Source organism: Myotis myotis, unplaced genomic scaffold, assembly GCF_014108235.1.
Source record: "Myotis myotis isolate mMyoMyo1 unplaced genomic scaffold, mMyoMyo1.p scaffold_m19_p_5, whole genome shotgun sequence".
Classification (NCBI taxonomy): Eukaryota; Metazoa; Chordata; class Mammalia; order Chiroptera; family Vespertilionidae; genus Myotis; species Myotis myotis.
In genome coordinates, this window is record NW_023416357.1 from 7,506,216 (window position 1) to 7,524,727 (window position 18,512).

The 18,512-nt window shown below is 36.5% G+C and overlaps 1 protein-coding gene across 15 annotated transcripts in view; it reads right to left on the bottom strand.

Moving 5' to 3' along the window:
* The window catches only part of RICTOR (RPTOR independent companion of MTOR complex 2), a 96,871-nt gene that overhangs the window by 9,131 nt on the left and 69,228 nt on the right, over window positions 1-18,512 (bottom strand). For 13 of the 15 annotated variants that reach the window (XM_036307912.1, XM_036307914.1, XM_036307910.1 and 10 more), the window contains 15 exons: window positions 16,657-16,792; window positions 16,053-16,252; window positions 15,771-15,897; window positions 15,113-15,277; window positions 14,887-14,963; window positions 14,402-14,480; window positions 13,001-13,110; window positions 12,456-12,543; window positions 11,420-11,512; window positions 10,749-10,855; window positions 9,798-10,027; window positions 8,235-9,243; window positions 7,875-7,946; window positions 4,112-4,289; window positions 71-155 (listed from right to left, as the gene is read on the bottom strand). In XM_036307912.1, coding sequence (XP_036163805.1) covers window positions 71-155; window positions 4,112-4,289; window positions 7,875-7,946; window positions 8,235-9,243; window positions 9,798-10,027; window positions 10,749-10,855; window positions 11,420-11,512; window positions 12,456-12,543; window positions 13,001-13,110; window positions 14,402-14,480; window positions 14,887-14,963; window positions 15,113-15,277; window positions 15,771-15,897; window positions 16,053-16,252; window positions 16,657-16,792 — 2,756 coding nt within the window. Of the gene's footprint in view, window positions 1-70; window positions 156-996; window positions 1,175-4,111; window positions 4,290-7,874; window positions 7,947-8,234; window positions 9,244-9,797; window positions 10,028-10,748; window positions 10,856-11,419; window positions 11,513-12,455; window positions 12,544-13,000; window positions 13,111-14,401; window positions 14,481-14,886; window positions 14,964-15,112; window positions 15,278-15,770; window positions 15,898-16,052; window positions 16,253-16,656; window positions 16,793-18,512 lie in introns of those variants that run through there. The other 2 variants (XM_036307922.1, XM_036307911.1) reach the window with 2 other exon arrangements.

Genomic DNA, 18,512 nt, shown 5'->3' on the forward strand with positions numbered 1-18,512 from the left:
TTCTTAAAAATTTTTTTCTTTTTCTTTTAAATACAAAGAGAAGTCTCATGAGAACAAAATCATGAATTACCTCCTGCTTCATGAACAAACACTCTTGCACCTCGATCATCAATTGGAGGTATGGTTTTAGTCTGAAAATAGGGAATATCCTTTACCTAAACCAGATATAAATCACGGTTAAGTCCAGCTATAAAAACAAGTCCACTTTATGAATAGTAGCAAAAACAAATGAAATGCACTTTAAATGGAATTACTATAGCACATGAACCTATAACAAAAAGTTTACTGAAGAAACTTAAACTTGACAAAAATAACAAATAACTTTTAAAGTCCTTGTCTAGTCTTGGTGATTTAAACGGACATCAAAGTAATTATTTTAGAATTTATCCAAAATGTATTTAGACATCTAAGCAAATGTATGTATTTTTTAAAAGTATTTTTACTGCTTTCAGAGACAGAGAGAGAAACATCAATGATCAGAGAGAATCTGATCCACTGCCTCCTGGATGCCCTCTACTGGGGATCGAGCCTCATCCTGGGCATGTGCCCTGACTGGGAATTGAAACACGATATCCTGGTTCAAAGCTCGATGCTCAGCCGTGGACTCACACTGGCCTGGCCAAATGTGAATTATTTAGGACTATCTATCAGCTAGGGATTGTGAGTTTCTCATGGGATTCAGGCCACCTTAAATGACTGGGTACAACATGTGCTGTCCTGTGTGAGAAAAATAGGATCAAGGGTTAAAAAACAAGGAATACATTGTGCACCTCATACTCACAAAATATTACATGTCCGTTTTATCTCAATTTTTAAAAAGCTAACAGGAATAAAGTTAAATGTGACTAAAAGGGAAGGCTAGGAATTCACTAAATTTCTACAGAGATTCTATTATATAAAAGCCCAGCAACCCTTATGGTGGGATGACCAGAACGACCGGTCACTATGACACACACTGACCATTAAGGGGCAGACGCTCAATGCAGGAGCTGTCCCCTGGTGGTCAGTGCGCTTTCACAGCAGGAGCGCCACTCAGCTAGAAGCCGGGCTCACGGCTGGTGAGTGCAGTGGTGGTGGCGGGAGCCTCTCCCACCTCCATGGCAGCGCTAAGGAGCAGTTGAGCCAGGTGGTAAGGAGAGAGCAGGTGAGCAGTGAGGAGCAAGCAGGCGGGTGGCTAGGAGTAAGGAGTCCCGAATTACGAGAGGGCACAGGCTGGGCTGAGGGACCACCCCCCAGCCCCCCGCACACATTTTTTGCACTGGGCCTCTAGTATACTGATAAAGAAAATGAACAAGATGCCAATTTATCATTAAGGCATCAGAAGGGAAGGTAGTGTTCTAGGGACTTGGAGGTACTAAATAAGAATATGTATCAGGAATTTCTGGAAGATGGCGGCATAGGTACACACTTGTACTTGCTGCCTCGCACAACCTCATCAAAACTACAACTAAAAGACAAAATAGATCTCATCCGGAACCACAAGAAGGCTGGCTGAGTGGCAATTCTACAACTAGAAGGAAAGAGAAAAGCGCATTGAAACTGGTAGGAGGTGCAGAGGTGCGGAAGTGTGGAGGTACAGAGGCACGCACAGAAACAGGCTGGCAACTGGGAGCACTGTTGTCTTTTTCAATTGGGAGGAAGATACAAGCTCCCAATTGCTCTGAACTCCAGTTCTGGGGACCCAAACTCATACAGGGAGAAACTGGACTGTCTGGCATCAGACCAGAATGCGAGGGCGGCTATCTCACAGAGGTGCTTGCAGCGATCATTGTTCCTGCAAGGGGCCACAGGACACAGAGACCCAGGGAACTCTCCGAGGCAGGGCTGACTGGCAGCCATTGTGGTTTGCTCCACTTTGATGATTCCCTGAGGCCCTGCCCCTCCCAATTTACAACCCCACCCAAGCAATGAGCAGAGGCTTTTGCATATGAATGGCCTGTTCTTTTGCAATCTAAAACCTAACAAACTGCAACTGGGTCAAAGAGCGCCAAAGCTTCCAAAAGAAGGCCTAGACCAGTGGTCCGCAAACTCATTAGTCAACAGAGCCAAATATCAACAGTACAACGATTGAAATTTCTTTTGAGAGCCAAATTTTTTAAACTTAAACTATATAGGTAGGTACATTGTTATTAACTTAATTAAGGTACTCCTAAGGCTTAGGAAGACCACACTCAGGGGGCCAAAGAGCTGCATGTGGCTCGCAAGCCGCAGTTTGCTGACCACTGTTCTAGACAGCAGCCTGCATTGCTTCACAGCTGGGCCTCATCTGGGCACTTCCAAACCTCAAACAAAGAGGAGGAATCTGCAGATCTCTCTGTAGCTCCTGCTGGGTGGCCTCAGGCAGTGGCTGACTTTGCACCCCCTTGGAGATCCAAGAGCCAGTGTACCCAGTGGTCAGAGTGAGACCATAACAGAGTACAACTCTTCACATCCATAAGCGACACACTCAAGGGCAGACTTAGTGAGCACCAAAGCCCCACCGAATCATGTCCTGCTCCATAACGGTATCTCCAGCACAGCAGTTCTCCCATTGTAGACACAGCTGGTCCTCATAGCCAACTGGCCTGGTGGTCAATTCCTCACAGTGATACCAACAGCAATCAAGACTTAACTACAACAAGACTGTGCACACAGCCCACAAAGGGGTGCACAAAGAGTGTCCACCTTAGATAATTAGGGAGGCTGAGCCACTGGGCCTTATAGGACACCTAGTACACAAAGCCACTCTACCAACACAGGGAAGCAGCCAAAATGTGAAGACAAAGAAACATGTCACAAACCAAAGAAATGGAGGAAAGCGAACTACTGGATATAGAGTTCAAAACCACGATTATAAGGTAACTCAAGAATCTTCTAGAAACCTCCAAGAAATTTAGTGAGACCGTCAAGGATATGAAAAAGGACCAGTTAGAAATTAAGCATACACTTACTGAAATAAAGAATAATATACAGAGATCCAACAGCAGACTAGAGGACCCCAAGAATCAAGTTAAAGATTTGAAATACGAAGAAGCAAAAAACACCCAACCAGAAAAGCAAAAAGAAAAAAGAATCCAAAAATATGAAGACAGTGTAAGGAGCCTCTGGGATAACTTTAAGCGTACCAACATCCAAATTATGGGGGTGCCAGAAGAAGAGAGAGAGCAAGATATTGAAAATCTATTTGAAGAAATAATGACAGAAAACTTCCCCTACCTGATGAAAGAAATAGACTTACAAGTCCAGGAAGCGCAGAGAACCCCAAACAAAAGGAATCCAAAGAGGACCACCCCAACACACATCATAATTAAAATGTCAAGGGCAAAAGACAAAGAGAGAATCTTAAAAGCAGCAAAAGAAAAACAGTTACCCATACGACTATCAGCTGATTTCTCAACAGAAACCATGCAGGCCAGAAGGGAGTGGCAAGAAATATTCAAAGTGATGAATGCCAAGAACCTACAACCAAGATTACTCTACCCAGCAAAGCTATCATTTAGAATTGAAGGTCAGATAAAGAGCTTCACAGATAAGAAAAAGCTAAAGGAGTTCATCACCACCAAACCAGTATTATATGAAATGCTGAAGGGTATTCTTTAAGAAGGGGAAGAAGAAAAAGGTAAAGATAAAAATTATGAACAACAAAGTGACAACAAATACATATCTATCAACAAGTGAATCTAAAAATCAAGTGAATAAAAAATCTGATGAACTGAGTAAACTGGTGAATATAAGAGAATCAGGGGCATAGAAAGGGAGTGGACTGACAATTCTCGGGGGGAAAGGGGTGTGGAGGGTGTGGGAAGAGACTGGACAAAAATCGTACACCTATGGATGAGGACAGTGGGGAGGTAAGGGCAGAGAGTGGGATGGGAACCGGGTGGAGGGGAGCTCTGGGGGAAAAAAAGAGGAACAACTGTAATAATCTGAACAATAAAGATTTATTAATAAAAAAATTAAACAAGATTTTAAAAACAAAACAAAGAATATGTAACAAGTGAGAAAGGTGAAATAATTTTCATAAAATTTCTTTAAACTGCTTTAAAAATCACTTTCTCCAAATTAGTATTCACTCTATAATTTCTAGCAAGCAGGAAACCAACTCATAAGAAAACAAGAGGATTTAGGATACCTGGAATATATCGTTGATGTCTACAGGAAGAGCAAGACCAATATAGTCATCTGAGCTCCCATATGTCGCACTGGACACCATGGACCTCACTGAGGATGATCGCTGCAGGGTATTTTGGTTAATAGGACTCAATAAATCTTCTTTATCTAACGAAGCATAACTTAAAGCTTTCATGAACCTATAATACCATAAAAATCACTTGCATTAGTGTTCTGATTTGTAGTATTGACCGTAAGAAAATTTTATTTTCATATAGTCACAAAAAATACGTAGCTAATAGCTAGTCAAATACTAAACAGGGCCATCTTATCTACTGAGAACATATAAACACTTGAAAATATTTAGCTGTTATAAACTGATATAAAAAAGGTTATCAGTAATGTTGACTGTTACCAAAAACAATGTTATGGTCCTCCAGGTATAATTCTAATATTATTTTTATGAAAATAAGAATAATTTCTTACCTTTTTTTCAATAATTATTTCAATGCTTTATCAACATAAGATTCATGTAGACAGAAGTCAGACACAAAATAGCAAAAATAGTATCATTTGTAACTACAAGATAGCCTTATATGAAATATTTCCTCAATGTACTCCTTACCAGTGATTCCATAACAAATATGGCCTACTAATAGGCACCTTTCTCAGACAGATTCTTATTCACGCAATAGACATGCTAAAATATTTACTAGAGATCTGCTTTGTATATACAAGGAACTACTCAAGGTTCCACAGTATATGCATACTGATATTTGGAAACCCAAGTCACTTAAAGTGTAATAATGTAGTCTGGCCAGTGTGGCTCCGTGGTTGAGCATCAACCCATGAACCAAGAGGTCAGGGCACATGCCTGGGTTGTGGGCTCAATCTCCAGTAGGGGGTGAGCAGGAGGCAGCTGATCAATGATGCTTCTATCTCTCTATCCCTCTCTAAAAATCAATAAAAACATGTTAAAAAAATAAACTGTAACAGTGTAGCCTGGTATTAAAACAAAGAATTACTTGTAAAGCACACGAAATAAATGCTTCATAAGCAGTAGCTATTAAAATCATCATAGTGCCCTGGCCAATGTGGCTCAGTTGGTTGGAACATCATCCATGCCCCAGTCCAGGCACATACCCAAGATGGGGGTTCGATCCTTGGTCAGGGCACAAATGGGAGGCAGCCCATCATGTTTCTCTCTTACATCGATGTTTCTCTCTCTTTCCCCCCTCCCTTCCTGTCCTCTTTCTCTCTGGAATCAATGAAAAACATATCCTCGGGTGAGGTTTTAAAAAATTAGTAAGTAAAATAAATAAAGTTATCTTAGCTAAAACCACTCTTAATTTGTACTAATCTCCAACTAAAAACCACCCCTAATTAAAATTTATGTATTTCAAAAAATAGGTGAGTGGTTTTTAAAGTGTACTGTTATACCTCTCTAACTACATAAAACTCAAGGTCTACTGGAGTGGGCAGAAAAGGATTACTCGCTTTTTCAATCTCTAGTTCAACCAGAGTAGCTCCATTTAATCTTTTCCACATATTATTAGGTTTCCATAGAAATGTTTTGTGAAGAAAGCAACATTTAAAAATCTCAAAACTTACGATCTAGTCCTAGCTGATTTGGCTCAGTGGATAGAGCAGTGGCCTGCAGACTAAAGGGTCCCAGGTTTGATTCTGGTCAAGGGCACTCCCATTGGGGGGCATGCAGGAGGCAACTGATCAATGATTCTCCCTCATCAGTGATGTTTCTATCTCTCTCTCCCTCTCTGAAATAAAAACAACAACAACAAAAAAACACACAACAAAACATACAATCTAGTCCAGTCTCCAGTAAGGGAGGCACATGAAGTGCAAATAGAGAAAAATTCATGAACTTTTACTACAGAGATTTATGACAGTGAGCAACTGGCTGAGAGGTTTGCCTGGCTTTGTTCTAGATTGCTGAGGTCTGCAGAGCTATTGAATTCCAGGCATAAGAGACATTATGGCAGGATTTGCAGAACTCTGTCCAAGCTCATTTACTCAGTGTCAGGACTAAAACTCAGGATTAAGGATTCCTACTTCAGTGTTTTTCCTACTATGCTCCAAGGCACAACCTGAGTGAGATATGTTTTTAAGATTGCTGGATTCATGCTATCCATTATACCACAGGTATCAGTATGCCTACTCTTCTAATTTTATTAAGAAAATGAAAAAAGGAAAAATCTTCTCAGCCTGGAATCCAAGCCATTATTTTAAAGTAAATTTATAGTTATCATCATTGTCTTCATTGTCTCTGCATTAACCAAATAGGAAGACTAATGCCAACACGATTTTCCCTCCATGGAACCCGGTACAAAGTAAATTCTCGATACAGTTGGAGTATGAATGAAAGACCTGATGAACATGAGTGCTGTTAAGCCTCCATGCCTTTGCGTAAGCTGTTCCTGTTTCTCTTGACTGCTTATTCTTGTTTTTATTATTTCTCTCACAAGAAATATTTTCTCTCACCTATTCATTCTTTATAATGCCAATGATTTGGCATTTTACTCTAGGAAATTTCCAAATCTTCTTCTCCTGTTCTAACAGAGACTACAGGAAATAAGATCCTAAGAACCCAGAGTGGTTAGAGAATAAGCAACTTGGGATAAATGTCTTTCTGGTTTATTCTTTTGAATATTTAAGTACTACACTTTTTATCTATGCTTTTTATTCATCTTGGATAGAAATGCCTGCTTCAATAAGATACAATGAACCTAATCAGATGGCTCAGAGTTAATAGCACTCGGGTCACTGCTGAGCTGTAAGATGGTGGTGCTCCTACTGTTTATTTCGGGGTGCTGTGTTCCTTACTGCCCCTGGCTGAATGCTACCAGGCTACTGTGGTTTTCTGAGTTTTCAAATACTTTCTGGTAATATTAAAGTTTCCTCCTCTGCTACCAATTTTATGAGCTGACCTTTCCTGTTACAGTGTGCCTCAATAAAAACATCTAATTGCTGCTTCTATGGGCCTGAAAACCACACATACTAGCTGTTGAAATAAATATTAACAAACTTTGAATGCAGGTCAGAGGCACCTCCTTTGAATAAAATTCATGAACTTTTACTGCCTACATTTATACTGGTGAGCTGTTGAGAGGTTTTCTGGCTCTGTTCTGAATTGATGAGGTTGCCAAAGCCAGTGTGTTCCAGGTAAATGATCCATTACTGTATAATTTATGAAATTCTACAAGAGATACAATTATCTGCTAACAGGAACTCCATCTACTAAATATGTTAGCATTACTGAAACAAAATTGCTTAATAACAACTTCTTAATGTGATTAATATTTTGGTTATATAAGAACCAAATGGATTACATTAAAAAATGATTACCAATGATGATGATGATGACAGCTAACTTTTATTGACTACTTAATATATGTCAGGCACTATTCTTAGTACCTAACAAATATTAAATAAATGTAACTGAATAATCTGAAACTAAAAAAGTTTTAGAAGTATTTGGCCCAACAAAAATAGGTAAAGAAATTTTTGCAATAACCAAATTTAACACTGCACCCCTAAATTTTTTACTTTGACCAGCTTGCTATATAATCTTTAGATATGACATAGAAATTCCCTAAATGTTCTTGAGCACAGGCAAATTGGTATTGCTGAATCCTGAAAGGCCAAATAATTTTTTATGTAAATTAGGTTCTGACTTGATAATACTTAAAACTGAAAATAATTTCCCTAAAATTTTCAGTTATTTAAAAAAAAAAGAGGTCAACTTTCGGAGCCTTAAATTGACCTACCTGAAAAAGTTGTTTGTTATTGTAGGTCTTAAGCTCCTGATTCCCCCGACATGCTTCTTTTTAAAATCGATCCTTGCAGAAGCGAGAATAAAAAAAAAAAAAAAAAAGCTTGTGACTTGTCTTTGAAAAGCATGTATGTTTACTTTCAGGGCCTAAATGAGTTTCTTTTCCCCCCTCGCAGCTGCAAGAATCCATTTCAAATCATATCGGGTAACTAGGAGCTTACAGCCTACCATAGTAAACAATGGTAATAGGTCAGTTTGGAGGCTTTTATGTAGAGGGAAAACCTAACTAATTCTTTCCATTTAAGTCTGTTACAATGCAACCATTACTGTTCATTTTAAATGCATGTTTACTCACCTGCTTGGTGTTAACCTGGACTCGAAGCTGTTGGCCTTCATGGTGATGGTATCAGTAAATAGCACATCTTTTGCTGGCGATGCCAAAGCTTCAGAATGAGACAGAGATGGATGCATTCTTTGTTGCTGTAACCTTTTCAGTGTAGCGTAGCCAAAGGCATCTCTAGAACTTGTGTAACTGAAGTTACAATCTGCTAGACTTTTAATTGTAGCGATAGAGGGTGCTTTAAGGGACTGTGCTCTTCTGGGAAGTGTATGAGAAGAACCCGGAGGCACCAGGGATACTGAATTTGACTTGGAGAGAGATAGATGGTTAGACTGTGGCGTCAAATAGTGGCTCGTCTTAACAGTTTTAGTACTTACCACAGTACTCATACTTCCACAGTCTGTGTCCACAGTCGTAGCATCCACACCTACTGTCTCTCGGGAGGGGCTTGAGCTCATTGAACTTATGCCACTTGTTGTAGTGTCTGTATTGAAACTTTGGCTACGCATCTTCATATGCGAGCTTGTTGAACTTTCCACAACTAATCTCTCTCGGCTTGTGTTTTCTCTGTGATTCTCTGTACCAAGACTCTTGGTGAATTTTAAGTCATTATCTCCAATACTTGGAGTACTACCAGTGTCTTCTATATGCCTATTCCCCACAAATGAAGTTTCTAACTGTAATGTTTTCTGCACTGTGGATATGGGTGTAAAGTCATCACTCTGAATGAAGTCAACACTAGGATCCGTGAGAGTTCTGATCCGCCTGTTGCTTGTCTTGTTTTCAGATGACAGTTTCCCTCCTTTTGGATCACTGCTACTGCGATGTTTTTTATTGGGCAAAGTAAGGGAATTTAAGATACGATTCTTCACAAGTTTGCTAGACCCAAAGAAAGGGAATGAATTTTTATCCTTTACAGGTCCAGGCCGATCAAAAAAGGATGGCTCTGCGTCCTCACTGATGTCGAGGAAGAATGTACTAGTGGAGCTGCTGCCAAACCGGTCGTCCTCCATTATGAACATACCTGCGACCAAAGGACTGATTAATAACAGCACATAAAAATGACGAGCAAAGTCGTGGTACCGAGTAGTGACATGTTTCAGAAATTAATTTTTAATAGCTGAATAAGAAAAACATTGTAAAAAATGAAGGGTTAAATTTATCTCTTCTCTCAAAAATGAACATGTGAATATATCTTTTAACACAAGTATTATGAGTCAACAATCTCTGTATCTGAAAAATGAATTAAAAACTATGTAAATGAAGAAGGTTGGCAAATAGACATTTACTTAGATTACATGACAAGCAAAAAAGCAGAACAGTTCTCCTGGCACATGGCTTATTATTTAACTCTGAAAGTGGGATTTTTCCAAAGGCTATTGAGAAAGGAAGGAGAGAAAAAATGTAGGTTCTGACTATACACACTGTTGTGAAAAGATACGCATTCTTCAAGAGGCTACTATTGCCATATTATCTTAGAAAAAGGTAAATTAGAAATGGAACAAATACACATAGATTTTGATATTCAAATACAAATGTTAACTGGCTAACTTTATAGGAATATGTCACAATACTCACTTGATGGCGCAGACTCACTCTCACTGTTATGTCTAGAGCTGGTTGACTCTGAGTTCAAACTCAAGGTGCTTGGGATAGATGAGAGCTCATTACAGAGCTGATCCACATCATCGGGAACCACTGGCCACAGATGTTTGCGACTGTGCCTTACAGCATCCCAGTTATGACATTTTAGAATATCACAGCCTTGTTTGGTTTTGGCTATGAGTCCAAGCACATACACGCAGGTCCTATATGTAAAAGATGTAGTAGTAACAGTTTATAATTCCAAACTGAGAATTCTTAAAGCACTCACAAAGTATTAGTTTGCTATGTGTACATTCCATTTTTTTTCAAAAGCCATTAAAAACTGTTAGGCTTGTGTAAAAATGTATTGAAACGAGTTAGGGGTAAATTAGAAGTAATAAATAACACGAAAAACTTCCTTATAAAAATACTAATTATAATGAAATAATTGACAAGAATATAATGCAACAAAAAACCATACATATTAACTTTTCTGGGATAAATTTGAAATATTTGGACTACTGGACCACTGGATATTAGACACACACTACACTTCACTGTTTATCTGCAAATAAACTGTAATGAGAAAAATAGAATAGTAATGTAACGAGATGCTCCTTAAGGTGCTTAACTTAATGCATTTAAAAATCTCTATCATTAGGACTCCCAGTGAGTTAACTTTGAGTCATAAAATGCTCTTCCCTTATACCCATTAGTGAAGAACAATCTATAATAATAAAAATGTAATATGCTAATTAGACTGGACGTCCTTCTGGACAAAGCCAGGGAGGGCTGTGAGGGAAGCCTGGGTCCCGAGTGTCAGAGGGAAGCTGGTGCCAGCAGCTAGAGGAAGGAAGGCCTATTCTTGCATGAATTTTGTGCATCAGGCCTCTAGTATATTATACCCTAGAAAGACTTCTGAGTTGAATGATGGAAAGTTCTTACCCTCTGATGGAAAGAACCTCACACTGTTTCGCAAGTTTTAGTATATCTGGAATCACATTTTCTTCCTGCAGCAAATTGAGACCCCAATTTGATGAGCCAATATTTCCCTGAAAGAAAAGAAATCACTTATATCCACTTTCATACAAGAGATTTGGAAAGCAAGCCCTAGCTGTTTTGGTTCAGTGGATAGAATGCTGGACTGCGGACTGAAGGGTCCTGGGTTGAATTCTGGTCAAGGGCACATGCCTGGGTTGCGGGCTCAGCTCCCAGTAGGGAGCATGCAGGAGGCAGCTAATCAATGATTCTTTCTTCATCACTGATGTTTCTATCTCTTTCTCCCTTCCTCTCTGAAATCAATAAAAATGTATTTTAAAAAAGAAAGATCTGGAAAGCTAGCAAAAAAGAGAAAAATTTAATCCCATCTATGAGGAAAAAATGTGAAATAAACCTCAAATAAGAAACTTTAGGAATTAATGTTCGACTTCCCTTAGCAAGAGAACTAATAGTTTAGTCATCTATTCCAGCTAAAATTTAGTATTTAAAGGAGCAGGAACAATATTGGTCATAGAATATAATGTTCCATATAAAATTATTTTTATTTATTTACTATTAATGGGAAAATTATAAAAATAAAACATTATGAAAATCTTATAGAAGTGTTTATTACAAACCAAGGCCCAAAGAGATGCTTTCAGTTTTTTAATTTCTTCCCATTTATCTAAATCTGGTGTACGAACGTTGTGACAGAGCTCTGCAATAATATTCTGGAGAAAGAAGAAAAAAAAATATAAGAAACAGTTTTCAATGTATTTTCTTATTATATCTGAAAACCTATTTAAGGTTAGCCTTCAATAAATCTTGCATATTTATAATTCTAAAATAATTTTATGTAAAATTTCTTAAGCAGCAGCATGGACTTTCAGCTAATATCCTAGAATTAGCATTCATTAGCCATGTGGACTTGATACTTAGTATTACAAAAATATTAGTCATAATTATTATTTAAATAGAAAATACATTAACACCAAGATTTTATAATACTATATAGATAATAGTACATTGAGCATACCACTTCGGTGCTCACCAAAGGTAACGGAATCTGTTATCAGATTCAGTTTAATTTCGCAATAAGAGGAGTGAAGAGCCGAAACCGGTTTGGCTCAGTGGATAGAGCGTCGGCCTGCGGACTGAGAGGTCCCAGGTTCGATTCCGGTCAAGGGCATGTACATGGGTTGCGGGCATATCCCCAGTAGGAGATGTGCAGGAGGCAGCTGATCGATGATTCTCTCTCATCGATGTTTCTAACTTTCTATCTCTCTCCCTTCCTCTCTGTAAAATATCAATAAAATATATTTAAAAAAAAAAAAAGAGGAGTGAAGAAACTCAGTTCTTTAGAATGTTTTTACTAAGACAATCTTCCCCAAAACACTAAAAAGGAAAAACTCAGACCTTCACTGGTTACAGATTTTATGTAACAAATTAGTTTTGCAAAAGGTGACACATAAATCAAGGAAATGCGTGCAAGCTAATAATATGTCTAAAGATTACAAACACAGACTACCTGAGTCCATTACAAGATGGATGCTTTAAAAGCAATATGCCACCGACCTTAAGACTTTTGAGAAATTTTTGCAAAAATAATACTTTAACAAAATTAAGATTTTTCCCTACTTTGTAGCTACTTAAATAAGCAGACTATGTTTTTACCTGTACTTCCAACAAATGACAGCCTGTTTTGTGGTGTACCAGTTGTCCATAAAGGTGTACAGGCAGGTAGACATGAGGACGCTGTAATCTAGTATAATAAAGATGATTGATATACCTATAGGTTCATTTGAAATATGCTAACTAAACAATTACTAATAACAAAGTACTAGTATTAGACAGATAGTTATTAGATATAACTCCCCAGCATAAATAAAAATGGAGGTGGAATGCATGATGATTTCTCTAGAAAAATAATAGTTTATCTGGTCTCAAAGTAACAGTAAGAGAGCCGAGACTAAGAAAGATAGACTAGTAATAGTAAGAGCATGAAGGGTATTTGAATGCCTTATATGTAAGGGTATTCTCTGTATGCTAGGAATGCCACTGGAATTTTTGAACAATCAATGCCATCCTCTAAGAACATTTTCAGTGTAAGAAATAGAATATCCAAGTACTCAGAAAACTTCAGAAATTAATGATTACAAAATGTTTTTAAATTTTATATTTGAGGATCAGTAATAAATTATTCCATTAACTGTTGGTACCTTTGGTTACTCCGACGAACATAGTTATCGCCATCAATCGGCTTCCGATAAGTAGTAAGTGCTTCGTTAAGTTGTTCCTCAATCAAATCAACATATTTTGAATTATATTCCTAGAAGATAATATTGTTTTAATTGTATATAGTTTCATAAATTCACTAAATTTATGTTAGGTGTCTAGCAAGCCTTAGAGCATAAATATGAGAAAAATAAGTATCTATTTAAAAAATTTAAGACATTTTTAAAAAGAGTAGAACAAAGTACTATGAATGTAAATATTCTAGCACACCCAAAATATTTCTGTTTATACTCCTCTGACCTCATTTTCAATCAACGGGGTCCACACTAGTAAGTTAATAATTTTGTTTTTTATCTTATTTCAATCCCTTTCCCCATTAAAAAAATAGCTTCTTAATATTAAACACTGAAGATATTCACTTGAAATTTTAAAAAGGAAATTAACTGAGTTCTATCATTTTAGCAACTTTTGGTAAGAAATAATATCTCTTTTCCCACTGATGTAAATCAGATCAAAAGTAAAAAATGTTTCCAACTAAAACATTTAGTCAATCACATTGCCATCTTTACTGCAAAAGATCTTCACTTCAAAGTGCTTTAAAAAACTGGTAGAACCTCTGTAGAAGCAATTTAACAATATTTATCAAAAATTTAAATTCACATACATTTTAACTCCACCATTATGTTTTTAGAACTTTATCCAATAGACATACTTACAAAAGTATGGAAAGATATACAGGGTATCCCCCCAAAAATGTACACACTGTAACAGCTGAAAGCTCAATTTTCAAACTGAAATGTATTTTAATAAATACATTTATTGCTTTTATAATTATTCAAAGTATGTGGGACACCTGATATATGCTAGAGTATTCAGCAAATACTGTTTACGAAACAAAAACACTGGTATCAATTTAAATACCCATCAAAACAAGAGTGGTTATAAAAATTAAGGTAGCCCTGGCTGGTGTGGCTCAGTTGCCTGGAGCACCATCCCGTGCATGGAAGGGTCATATGTTTAATCCCCGGTTAAGGCACGTAAAGAAGGCAACCAATTGATGTTTCGCTCTCTAAAACCAATAAAAACAAACCCTCAGGTAAAGATTTAAAAAAATTAAAGTAATATATTATGTAGGCACTGAAATGAACTAAATTTAAATAGAATATACACAAAATCAATAATTCAACAACAAATAACTGTAGCTTAAAAAAGGATAAATATAAATACAAATAATTACATAGAATTTAAAACCTGACTTCATATAAAATTTAAATATTAACATCCTTAGTTTCAAAATATTGATGATATAATAAAAACATCCAAGTTCACAAATCTATCTTCTAAGTTAATACATACAAATTGAATCTTATTCAATAGAAAGTTACCTTGTGCCACTTTTCCAATTGTTTTGCTACATAACCCCTTTCATTCAGATAAGAAAACCCTTTTGGAATGGAAAGAAATCTGAAAATGAAAACAATCGATAGTTTAACATTGAATCTGTCAAAACACATTAAAGACTAAAATATCTCAAACAAAAAATATGTTTAAGGAGCTTAAAGACTAGATACAGCTCCTACCTAAAACAAAAAGGTCAGCTATTATTGATTGTACTTCAAATACAAATACATTTTCACAATCTTTGCAAAAAACACACAAATCTAATCACACTAGAGAAAATGCCATGAAATGCATGAGACACAGAATGTAAAAGAAACACTAAAGATTTAGAGGATGTCCAAGGTCCTAAAGCAGGCCCCTTTCACAAGTTTACAGCTGACCTCCTTTTTAGGTTGGAATCCAGCTTTGACATATACCACCAGAGAACACACAGAAAACAGAACTACAAGAAGACTGATTTAAAATTTACCTCAGAAGGAGAAGCAAACCTTTGTCCCCAAGGTGGGATAAAGCTGGCTTCATCTGAATAAGAGCATGAAGATTGGCCTAAAATAAATAATTAGGCAAATTGAAAAATTGCACTAACATAGTATATTCTCTATTTTCAAAATACCTATAATATACACATTATAATTTCATAGTTTTCTATTAAAATTGATGTCTGCATACTTTATTAGAAAATAATGAAGCATCACCTTGTCTTCACAGGCTTCATCAAGGATATCAAGAGCTTCAGAAGAAATTGTTTTGTTTTTATCATGTAGCTGGGTCACTAGTAATTCAATTCCCCAGTTATTGAAGAATTCAACATTAGCTCTCAATAATACTCTTAAATGTTTGGTTGCATAGAGCCTACAGGCCTATAAAGACAAATGAAAACATTATTTACTTTATTTTTTTATTTCTTTATTGATTAAGGTATTACATATTGTAATACCTTATTACATACACATTACCCCTCCCAACCCCCCCGAAAACATTTTTAAAAAACACCACAAACTTCACCACGAAAAGCCTATCTGACTTTGTTTTGGGACAGTTCTGCTACTTGAAAAGGGCAAAAAAACTGGGATTGATGATCTAGTTCTTGTACGAATATTTTTTCAGTGCTAGTAAAATAAAATATTTCTGTTCCTATCTAGCTGCTTCCTCCCCTTTAAATAAAAATATGAGTACTGGATGGAGTTCTTTGGAAGAACTAAAATTTTACAGTAAGCTCAAATTCCATTCTATATCCTTACAATTTATAATTAATTTTAAAGTTTAAAAAGGAAATTAACTGACTAAAGTCTATAAAACAATAAAGTACCTAGTTATTTAAAAAACAACAGTATCACTGTCTGTTATACTCACATCAGTGGCTGCAGTGAGGATCTTGGAAAGGATGACTCTGGCCAGCCCGTCTCTGCTGTAATCCAAGCTGGAAACAGTCAGTTTTAGCAAGTGATCTTGGTTTTTCAAGGAGCAAAGGTTAAGGAGACTAAAAAAAAACAAAGAATAAAAATAATGAAGTTTATTAGAAATTATTGTATCAATTTGTTAATTCACTAAACATTTTTAAATTCCTAATATGAACAGGCTTTTCTAAAATAAATCATTTAATGACAAGTGAAAACAGAATCTAGAGATGCTCACCACTGAAATACGCTGCATTTTTCCAGCATTTTGACTCCATGAGGGTGGCAAGAAAGTGTTCCAATAAATAAAAAGTAGTGTTGACTAAGGGTGGTCAATAAGCCGTTATTTTGAAGACTTCTTTCAGGTTTCATTCCAGAGGAGGCATTGAGCCACTGAACAATATCTTTTACTAGATCTTCTAAGTACCCTTGCCCATCCTAAAAGCAAATACATTGTGATATTCTTAGAAAAGCACTTAGTACCTATAATTAGAACAATTAACTTTAATCAAGTCCAAAAAATTTAATGATGATGAAGTTACAAATAATAGACTGTCAATCACCGGAGTACCTTATTGTTTTTAATAAAAAATATAACATTGTTGTACTTAATCCCAGTAGACACAATGCTACATGAAGATGGTGTTATTTTCCATTTTACAAGGAGTAAACCAGTTTTTCTAGAAGGCAAATTACTGCCCAAAGTCACAAAACTAGCAGGATTCAAATTTAGGTCTGTGCTCATTCCCTATGTGTCTAAATATTTATACATATTCAGAAGTAAAAGGGAGCAAATACAATAAAAAACTTTTGCTCTTGAAAATACTCAAAGTGCTTATTACCTCTTCAGACTCAAGAAGAAATTCTGTAAACTGGCAGCCCACGACTGTAAGCTGCTTCGACTTGGCAAAACCCAGGTCCAGGTTGGCATATAATTTACTGCTAGGCTTGTAAAAGTAAAGTAGTCTTCGTACAAACCTAAGATCAAAATTAAATTAGCAGCCAATAAACCAAGCAATTATTTTAGAAAGAATCTTAACCATAACTTATGAAAAAATAAGGTTTTGAATGTTTTGTCTAAACCATTGGGTGGTGGGCACATGTGCAATATACAGATCTTGTAACAGAAGCCCACACCTGAAACCTGTATGTCCATGTTGACCAATGTCACCCCAATCAATTTAATAAATAAAAAAGCAAGCAAATAAACAAACCACTGAGGTAAATGACAAGAAATTTAACAAGCACATTTGGTACATTACACACACGCACGCACACACATGCACGCACACGCACGTGCACACACACACACATCCCCCCAAAAAACAACCCCCCCCAACCCTTTATTTTAAAGAGATCTTTGTAGAATAAGAATTTTATAGTGAGATGCCTGAAAGAAGTTGTGGGGGAAAAAAGCGCTAGCAGGAAAAATGCAGATATATAACATGGCTAGAAGATAAGGTTGGATAAACAGCCACCTGGACATAAATTTTCTTCTATTGTATTTCATGAAGAACTTTGTACTATGGCTCTATAAATTAATCTTATACTAGGTAATTGTAACCATGTTATCACACTATGATTTTGTCATTTATTCTTCACAATTAGGCAAAAAGCCAAGTATAAAAGCTGCAAGTAAATTTTAGGTTACTGAATTTATGAAGCAATGAACATAATTTCTGATATTTCAATGTTCTAGTTTTTAACATTACGTTCTAAGCTTCCATTTAATTTACTTCAATTAATTTCATTCACTATAATCCAATCTAATAAATGTGCCAGTTACAGAAGTGGGAGAAACAGCTGAATGAGACATCATCTCTGTTCTCAGGGAGTATAAAAAGTTAGTGCTATGCCTCTTTATTCCACTGTGGTTTATATAGTCTACATCTTTCTCAAACTTTAATGCAGATACTAAATTAAAATCACAAGTTGGTAAATACAATAAAAAAAACATGATATAAAGGCCCCCTTTACTTCTCCAAGTAGATTCAGTACTGGTGGCTGGTTACCTACCTCAGAGGCAGTAAAATGCATGGCGGTACTAGAGAAGAGCATAGGAGCTGCAGTGCTGCATTTGCTATGAACATGAGTATGTCTTGGGGAAGGTGTGGAGTATTAACTTGATTAAGGAGGAAGAATGGCTAACCCTCCAAAGGCAGATGGGAATAGAAGTGAAATATTAATAATGGCCCTCATTTTGGGAGGGAAACACTATGTCCTTAATATGCCATTTCATACATTAGGATTAAGATTACTACATAATTGATATTATCCAATTTGAGAAACTTTTATATTAAGTACTTCATTTGCTCCAAAACTAAAACCACAATGTAAATAACTAGAAAAAAAATTAACTGATGCTTTCTGGTTATAAGACTATGTATATATAAAAGTATATAAAAAGATGACCCCCGATTAACAATTTTTCCACTTTATCATGGTGCAAAAAAATACTCATTTGGTAGAAACTGTACTTTAAATTTTGAATTGTGAACTTTCCCCAGGCTGGCGATACATGGTACAATACTCTCTCCTGAGGCTGGGCAGTGGCAGCAAACCGCTACTCCCAGGCAGGTATGTGATCATAAGGGTAAACAACCGATACTCTACAGCACACTGTGCTGCCGGAGTTTTTTATATATGGTGTTCTGAACACGTTCAAGGTAGGCTAAGATTTGATGTATGTTCAGTAAGT